The 9,963-nt window shown below is 38.3% G+C and overlaps 1 protein-coding gene across 1 annotated transcript; it reads left to right on the top strand.

Annotated features, from left to right (window-relative positions):
• The first annotated feature begins 3,690 nt into the window (after nt 1–3,690).
• LOC131679430 (uncharacterized protein K02A2.6-like) lies at nt 3,691–5,421 on the top strand. The gene has a single exon (XM_058960160.1). It carries the CDS (start codon nt 3,691–3,693, stop codon nt 5,419–5,421), a length of 1,731 nt encoding a protein of 576 aa, XP_058816143.1.
• The last annotated feature ends 4,542 nt before the right edge of the window (nt 5,422–9,963 follow it).

Raw genomic sequence — 9,963 nt, 5'->3', positions numbered from 1 at the left:
GGTTTTTTTTATTTCAATTTTATTCAGCGAACCCATTCATAGTTGTTTTCGTTCATATTTGGACAATACATAACTGGACAAAAATGGGAATTGATGAAAGGTTAAATCCGTTTGTTGAAGCTCTCCTTTTTGCCTAATTAATAGACTTATCCACAGAGAAATGTGAAGGAAATTGTGAAGCCTTGTGAAATTTGAGCCCCGGGATTTGTTTGAAATCGGCTTTCGCATAGTTTTAATCGTCTATCAAGACTAGGGTTACCAACCGTCCTTATTTTAAAGGACATGTCCTTATTTTTGGAGTTTTTTGGAAAGCGTCCTTATTTTACTTCAAATGTCCTTATTTTTAGTCTCAAACCTTGGCATATACAGGGCGGTACAACATGATGGTTTTTAACAGGGCATGTCATGTTATTGTTGTTTAGAATTGTTTGCCACCACAGTATGCTCACCATTTTCAAATTATTCAACTATATTTCGAAAATCAGCGATCTGTGAGAAATGTGTTTCGTGCACTCCGACTATAATATAGTCGATATAATCGGCCAACTGACTCCACTATTCGCCATACAACCAAAGAGTAAAAGTTACAGTTCTCGTTGTTGGATGATTAGCGAACAAATCGACCACATCCAGCACGCATTGAAGAAAACATAGCGGCGGTGACATTCCCATGCATTACTCAACTAATTGGCCAGATTCCACTTGAAATACTCGAATCCGTTATCAAAAATTGGACCAGTCGAATGGATTACCTCAAGCGCCAACATGGTCAACATTTAAAAGAAATTGTTTTCAAACAATAAATGGTAAAAAATGTTCTTTCGATTGACAAATAAACATTTCGCGATTTACTCCAGTTTTCAAATTTTTGCGAGATAAAAAAAAACGTCATGCTGAATCACCCTGTAATTAATTATTCAGATCAACTTTATTCCAAGAGAATCAATTTCAATTGTCAATTTCAAATACTTCCAGCGATTGTTTTTGTTAATTCATACTCTCTGCTATTCATTCCAACCAAAAGTTCTTTTACTCAAAAGTAACCAAAATTTGTTGGATAGCTCGATATGAGGTTTGGCCAAAGGCGTTATCTTCGTTAAATATTGGCACTACACCATTCCAATTTGTCTCGATCAAGATTCAACGTCCCAGTTCAACTGCTGGAAAATACGCCAGAATCCTGACTTTTTCAGAATTCTGGATCAAGTGACCACTGCTTCAGGCTCCAATTCCGAATAGATTTGGCAGGGATGTCCTTAATTTGCTCTCAGTTCATTTGGTAACTCTAATCAAGACACATCCATCGAGATTTGTATAGCTTCTGGCACCGCACGAGTTCTGGTTACTGTTTGCTGTTTAATGCTGCAGTTGGGTTGCTTACTTACCCGGTGACATTTGTAGTAGCCTTCTGGGAGACGGATTTGCCTTACTTTTTATTCAGTTTTGTAGGATCAGACCAAATTTTCTGAATGGTCTTCAACCGCAGTTGACGATAAAAGGTTTCACTCTGATACATTTTGTAAACAGTTGCAAGAGTTTCCTTGTACGTTTTAATCATTTTAGCCGCAGTACTTTTAGCGTAATAATATTGTAGGGTTTTGACTAAATATACTTTTGCGTGTAACGAACACATTCTCCCAGTAAAGTTCAGCCGGAACTGAACTGGAATTCTGGCTGGTTCCAGTTCGTATTCCGGCTCCAGTGACACAACCGATTCTAGCTAGAATCGGTTGTGTCACTGAAGCCGGAATGCGAACTGGAACCAGTCGGAATTCCAGTTCATTTCCGGCTGAGCTTAACTGGGCTGAAGAGAGCTATCTATGGATGCGAGAGAGAGAGAGAATGAGCAGAATGTACAACTCGCCATGGAAAGCGAGCAGTGAAAAGTAGGATGCCGAACGCGACAGTCGCAACGCAATTTACTTGGGCATAGATTTTAACGAACAATAATAAACGGTGAAATATAAAAATATAAGTGGTGTTTAATTTCCGGTAACAAAGGAGCCTACAATCTGGCGACGAGGAGTGAAATGGTAAGCAGTGGAATTGAGTGGCATTTTTTTATTGTGAAATCAAAGAAAAAAAAATATAATGGAAGATGGTGGCGGCAAGAAATGGAAAATAGAGTGACTGAATATAGTGGAGAAATGAAGAAACAGATCGTGTGCGAAACGCGGTGAGGTTTAATAATGCTGATTTGATTAAGCTTGTGATCACGATAAGTTTTTGTATCGATTCGTTTGGAAATTACAATAGATTAAAGGCCAAAATTAGTGAGGCCGTTCACGGCGAAGAAAAACAAACATGAATGTGCTGGTGACGGGAGCAGAAATGACGCCAAACATATACATCTAAGCTGAACTTTACTGTTGTATAACAATACTGTTGCAGCTTCAGGTACGTGCTTGATTATATATTTGTTATCCATTGTATGCATAGCAACAAGTTAGGATTTATATGGATTCACAGACAACAAAAAATGCGTTACGGAATAGTAAACCTTTGAAACTGAATCAATATTTAGAAAAAACGAATTGTGCCGTTTAAATAGGTGAATCAATAACGTCCATGGAATGATCGAGCCAGTAGCGTTCATGTTTTTTTTGTGAACCAGTAGCGTTCATGGTATGTGTGAACCAGTAGCGCTCACGATTTATATGGATTAGTTGCGTACATGACCAATGAGAGCAGTTTAGCTCATGAAATGGGTGAACCAGTAGCGTTCATGGTATGTGTGTAGCGTTCATGATTTATATCGATTAGTTGCGTACCAGTGAGACCAGTTTCGCTCATGGTTTGTGTGAACCAGTAGCGTTCTTAAAGTATTGAACCAGTAGCGTTCATGTTATATATTTGAGATCCAGTAGCGTTCTTGAAGCATCGAACCAGTAGCGTTCATGATACATATTTGAGAACCAGTAGCGTTTATGGTATATTAGTTGCGTTCATGAACAGGATATTCAATCTCGATCATGGCATGTGTGGATACAGGTAGCGTTCATGAATTGGGGAACCAGTAGCGTTCAAACTGTATGAAAACCAGTAGCATTTATGAGATTATGGAACAGTAGCGTTCATGATATGCAAGACCAGTACAGTTCACGGTATATGTAAACCAGTAATGATCAAGAAATTTGTAAATCTGTAGTTAGTGATATTTAAGAGCATTTAGGATAAAGTGATCGATTGGGAAAATGCGGAATAAGTCAAAGAACCAGAAGCGTTCACCAAAGCTCTGCAAGACATGTTGGAATGAAAAAAAAAGGTTTTGAGCATTGAAGCGACTGAATGTGCATTTTGAAACAGGAAAATCAAATATTGATTGACATTTTTATTTATTTGGGAAGATTGGACTAATAATGCTGCCGTCATTTTCCATTTATTTTGTTTTATTCTTTTAATCAATAAAAAAAATGAATGCGCATATTAAAAAAACACATAAAAAAAATAATTAAAATAAAAAAAAAATTGCAGATGGACGAGTCGCGACCAATTCCACCTTTCAAATGCGAGGCGATTGAGAAGCATAGGCTTTCGCGAGAATGGGAGGTGTGGAAAGGTTCCCTAGAATGTTATTTTGAGGCGTACGGAGTCGAAGATCAGCGAATGAAGAAAGCAAAGTTATTGCACCTCGGAGGAATAGATCTCCAACGCATTTTTAAAAGTTTACCTGATCACAATAAAGTACCAATGGTAACGCTAGAGCCCAAAGTTTACAATTTGGCGATTGAATTGTTAGATGGGTACTTCCAAAGCGGTAGACAAGATATAATCGAGAGAAGAAATTTGAGGAAACTCAAGCAAGAGCAAGGTGAAAAGTTTTCCCATTTTATGATGCGTCTACGTCAACAAGCAATAAATTGTGGATTCGAAAAGCACTCGGTAGAAGTCAGCGAGATTTTGAAGGAGATTTATCTCATCGATGTTGTGGTTGAAAATTGCTATTCAGATGCACTGAAAAAAAGTATTTTGAAACGAGACAGATCATTGAGAGAGATTGAAGAGCTTGCCGGTACAATCGAGGCTACAGAACAACAGTTAAAAGATTTAAAGGATACTACCGATTCTGTGCGCGACAAAGCAGTCTACGATGTGAGATATACCAGGAGAAGCCAGGCGGCAAACCCTGTTCCTGTGTACAATCCGTACAGATTTGACCAAAGACGACCAGCTCTTAGCAAAACTGGAAAGGATTTTCGCCCGAACACTTGTTTTTCTTGTGGTAAGGACGGGCACATTGCAAGGTCGATGGATTGTCCGGCAAGAGGTCGCACATGTCGTAGGTGCCAACAGCTGGGACATTTTGAAGCAGTGTGTCTAAAACAAGGTTCTAAACGTAGAGGGACAATGCCCGTAGCGTCAAATTTGAAAAGAGCATACAATGTCGAACCACCAAAAGTAGAACAAATTAATAGTGTTCCCGAGAGGAACGTTTCAGTAGAAGACAAGGTATATTATGCGTTTTATGGAGGAAACGATATTAATGTACTGCCCACTATGATTGGCGGCATTAGAGTAAGTATGCTGGTTGACTCAGGCGCGGATGCTAATCTCATTACAGTGAAAACATGGGAAGTTTTGAAGCATGAGAAAGTAAACATCATTAGCTCAACTAAAGGTTCAGCCAAAATCCTGAAAGGATATGGAAGCGACAAAGCTTTGAAAATTGTTGGAACTTTTCAAGCGGAAATTGCCATCGGAAAGAGACAAGTGATTGCAGAATTTTTTGTAGTCGACGGTGGACAGAAAGACCTGTTGGGATACTTCACTGCAAAACAGCTTGGTGTATTGAAGATCGGTATAGAAGTTAATAAAGTTGTTGACAAATCACTTGCTGCATTTAATAAGATATCAGGTGTACAGGCACGCATTCATATGAATCCAGAATATAAACCAGTTTTTCAACCACTGCGCCGAGTGCCTATTCCAATGGAAGATGCAGTTAATAGGAAACTCGAACAACTACTGTTACGAGATAGCATTGAAGTAAAACAAGGACCAACTACGTGGGTGTCACCACTAGTTGTTGTTGGGAAAGCATCCGGAGAACCTAGACTTTGTTTAGATTTGAGACGTGTCAATGAGGCTGTGGTACGAGAGCGTTTCCCAATGCCCGTTGTAGAGGAATACATAGCTCGACTGGGCAAAGGAAAGATTTGGAGCAAATTAGATATCCGCGAAGCATTTCATCAGGTCGAGTTAGCACCGGAATCGAGAGATATTACGACGTTCATAACAAGTCGTGGTCTTTTTCGTTTCAAACGACTGCCATTTGGGTTAGTGACGGCTCCTGAGATCTTCCAGCGGATAATGGAAGAATTACTATCAGGATGCGAGGGAACTTTTTATTATTTAGATGATATTATCGTGGAGGGTGAAACGAAGGATATTCATGATGAAAATCTGAAAAAGGTAAAATAAAGCGTTTATTTTATAGTTCATGTCATGCATACTGATATCTTAGAGAGAAAAAAAATTTCACTTGATGTGGTATATTATGTGTTATTGTTATTGTAGGTCTTAAAAATTCTGAAAAATAGAGGTGTGAAATTGAATACTGAAAAATGCTTGATAGGTGTGAAGGAGCTGGAGTTTTTAGGCCATCAAATTTCAGAGCAAGGGATTAGTCCGTCTCGCGCGAAAGTTGACGCTCTCTTGTCATTTCGGTCACCGACGACGGAATCAGAAGTAAGAAGCTTCATGGGACTAGCGAATTACATGAATAAGTTCATTCCCAATCTGGCAACGATTTCAGAACCATTAAGAGAATTGACAAAAAAGGACACAAAATTCGTGTGGGGCCAAGTACAAATAGATGCTTTTGAATTAATTAAGAATTCAATGGCAGCAGTGACTCAGTTGGGGTTTTTCGATGCCAAGGATCAAACTAGTGTCATGGCAGATGCAAGTCCTGTCGGTTTGGGGGCTGTGCTGTTACAAACAAATCAACATGGAGATTCACGTGTGATATGTTTTTCATCCAAATCATTAACAGAAACGGAGTCCCGGTATTGTCAGACCGAGAAGGAAGCATTAGCGTTAGTGTGGAGTGTAGAACGTTTTCATATGTATCTATATGGTAGAAAGTTTGACCTTCTGACAGATTGCAAAGCTCTACAATATCTATTTACACCAAAATCGAAACCGTGCGCTCGAATCGAAAGATGGGTTCTGCGATTGCAGGCATTTGAATATAAAATAGTATATATTCCCGGGCATAAAAACATAGCTGACGCACTTTCTCGATTGTCTACGGCAAACGCTATTCCGTTCGATCCAAATGAAGAAATTGTCATTCGTGAAATAGCTGTTTTTGCTGCAACTTCCGCGGCACTAAAATGGGAAGAAATTGTAGAAGAAAGTCGTAAGGACACGGAAATCATGGAGATCAAAAGCTGTTTGGAAAAAGGAAATTTGGATGATTTGCCACTGGTGTTCAAAGTTATTTCAAATGAATTATGCACCATAGGTGATGTTCTACTGCGAGTGGATCGAATTATTGTACCCAAAAGTTTACGTGCACACGTTTTGAAATTGGCTCACGAAGGGCACCCAGGTATGCGTATGATGAAAGCACATTTAAGAGCAAATGTTTGGTGGCCTAAAATCGACGTACAAGTTGAGTCTTTTGTCAAACAATGCAAAGGGTGTACTCTAGTGTCAGCTCCAAATCCACCAGAACCACTTATTCGAAAAGAATTACCAAATCAACCGTGGATGGATCTTGCAGCTGATTTCCTTGGTCCTCTCCCGGAAGGAGAGCATCTACTTGTAGTGATAGATTACTACAGTAGATATATGGAAGTTTGCGAGATGAGCTCAACTACAGCAGCTGCCACAATATCTGAATTGACAACAATCTTCTCCAGATTTGGACTTCCACTGACATTGCGTGTTGATAATGGACCCCAACTAACTGAAAACTGTGAAGAATTTCGAGAATATTGTGATGTTAATGGCATAAAACTGGTGAATACTATCCCTTACTGGCCAGCTATGAATGGGGAGGTAGAACGGCAGAATAGGTCATTATTGAAACGATTGAGGATTGCGCAAGAACTAGGAAAAGATTGGAGGGAAGAGATGAGACAATATCTTCTAACTTACCATTCTACCAACCATTCTACAACTGGAAAGCCACCAGCAGAATTGATGTTCGGTAGAAAGATTAGGAACAAACTGCCACTAGTGCCACCAATGAGACTAGAAGATGAGGAAATTAGAGACCGTGATAGAATGAACAAGCAGAAGGGGAAATTATACACCGATAATAAGAGAAATGCTCAAGGAAGTGGCATCGATATAGGGGATCGTGTAGTAGCTAAACGTATGAGGAGGGATAATAAGCTCGAGACAATATTTGCACCTGAAGAATTTGACGTTGTTCGCAAACAGGGAAGCGACACAACCATACGATCAAACTCTACAGGAAAGGAGTTTCGTCGTAATGTTACACATTTAAAGAAGTTGGAAAACCCACCTGACGTATCAATCTCAAACTCCCATGAACCTGTCCCAAGGAAGACAACACGTTCCAGAGCTGAACCAGCTCGACACAAAGATTATATATCATACTAATTCTATAAAAGCTAGGGGGGATTGTAGGGTTTTGACTAAATATACTTTTGCGTGTAACGAACACATTCTGAAGAGAGCTATCTATGGATGCGAGAGAGAGAGAGAGAGAGAGAGAGAATGAGCAGAATGTACAACTCGCCATGGAAAGCGAGCAGTGAAAAGTAGGATGCCGAACGCGACAGTCGCAACGCAATTTACTTGGGCATAGATTTTAACGAACAATAATAAACGGTGAAATATAAAAATATAAGTGGTGTTTAATTTCCGGTAACAAAGGAGCCTACAAATATCACTCTATAATATAGATTCAATTTATTAGTAGTTTGAGTACAGGCTTTCAATATGAACGACCAAAATTATTTACGGTTTTTGCGTTTCACTTTTGATAACTTTTGAAAATGTTTATGCATTTCGATGAAACTTTCGCCACTAAATACACAATTCTTCCTGTTCAAAATGCAGTATTGTCTGATTCGCTACGACAACCCGAGGTGCAGCAGTTATTAAAAGTACGAGTCTATATTTTAAACAGAAAATCTTATAATCCGTCTCCATCTCCACTTAACCAAAGATTACTCAAAAACGGGCAAATTCGGGCAAGAATTCTATAATGCTCCAAATGAAGAATCGTTCAAGGAACACAAATTGCCTTGAAACATATTGGACATACGTGGACAAAAAACAGTATTTCAATAATGTAGCAAAAATGTGTGCTGCAACTAGGGTTGTGGTACCGATAATACCGGTACCGAAAATCCCGGGAATACTGACCCGTTTTTGGTACCGCAATACCGGTACTAAACAAAAGCCAGTACCGGTATTTTTATGAAAATATGTGGACTCTCTAGGGGGACCTGTTTCAATATATCGGTCTGCAAGATGACTTTTAATTATATTAATTACCTTCTATAAGTTGAACATTACTAGCTCCCTTTGTACTAAACGGTATGTTTAAATTCCTGCTTTATTTTGTCGAAATTAAATTTTAACGATATTGTACTAAATTTCAATATATTCGCATCTAGCGTAAGAGACTAAAAATTTGCTTTGAATTTTTTGTATTGGCGACATTCTGATTGGTTTCCATTATTCACTGGGTAGCGCGTTATGAGACTATGGTCTAAGTCATATCATTGGTTTGCTCTTAACCCTTTATAAGGCAATGGCAATTATATTGCCACCTTGTCGTTTCATTTATTCTGGTTGCAGTTGAAAATCGAAATAGTGAACTTGCGCCTTTCGATTTTTCTCCTATTTTCAGCGTGCGGAACTAAAGCGCAACTGGTATAGATGATGCGCAAGTTGATTCTCTAACATGTACACAAGATGCGCTTTAGTTGCCCACTCTGCAAATAGGGAAAAAACGAAAGGCGCAATTCAATTTTTCGATTTTCAATTGCAACCAGAATATAATGCAGGAGTATGAAGTGAGAAGTGTTCCAATCTTATGAAATTTACTTGTTAGGAATCTGACAACTCTTCTTATTACTTTTTATTGAGATACAGTGAAAAGTCTCAGATTGGTGAAGAGTTTTTGGGAAAAAATACGGCGATTTCCTTTTGGACAATAAAATTAGCTCGATTTTGAAAAAATACTAAAGACCCTATAAGTTGGTGATGTAAATTTGTAAAAACATCTATTTTTAATTCGAAAATTTGGTTTATGAGTGGTAAAAATTGCAAAGAAAAAAATAAAACGTCTGTAATCTTTGGTCTCATTTTTCAACTTATCCTCAGAATCCAGGGGTTATCTACTGTTAATCAGGTTAAAACTCACCAAATTTTTTTAAATTTTTGATCCAGCTCGATATGTCTTTATATTTACACCAATCTCATTGGAAATACATCAAACCTTACAAAGACTGACCTTTTCTAACGGGTGGTAGCAGTATATTTTCAAAAAAAAATTTATTACGAAATAAATGTAAATATAATCTAAACTAAATGAGAGAACCGTGTTTCTATTAATATAACATTCATTAATAGCCCCAAACGCTGGGCCTTATAAAGGGTTAAACCTTTATTTATAAAAGAACGAACAGCGATTTAGTACCTAACAATTTTAGACTTGGTGAACTACTCCAAATGGGGCGATTTGTAATTATTGATGATCGGAAAATTAAGCAATACTCCATAGTTTACAGGAAAGCCTTGGTATGCCGGTCGAAATCAATTTACAGAAAATCAAGAGAGGAAATGCGAGCAACCTGCTCGGATTTACTGCCATTCTCGCTTTGATTTACTGTTGTTGATCGTGTTTCTTACATTTACCATCTGTTGAAGTCGACAAAAGTCGCACCGCTTAGCAGTTATTAATTTCATAGTGACCTAGATTTTGAAATAACAGAAGGTGTCGCATACGAAAAATATTTTCTGCTGTAATGA

This window comes from Topomyia yanbarensis, chromosome 2 (assembly GCF_030247195.1).
Source record: "Topomyia yanbarensis strain Yona2022 chromosome 2, ASM3024719v1, whole genome shotgun sequence".
In the NCBI taxonomy this organism is placed as follows: Eukaryota; Metazoa; Arthropoda; class Insecta; order Diptera; family Culicidae; genus Topomyia; species Topomyia yanbarensis.
This window is presented reverse-complemented; position numbering and strand designations above follow the sequence as displayed.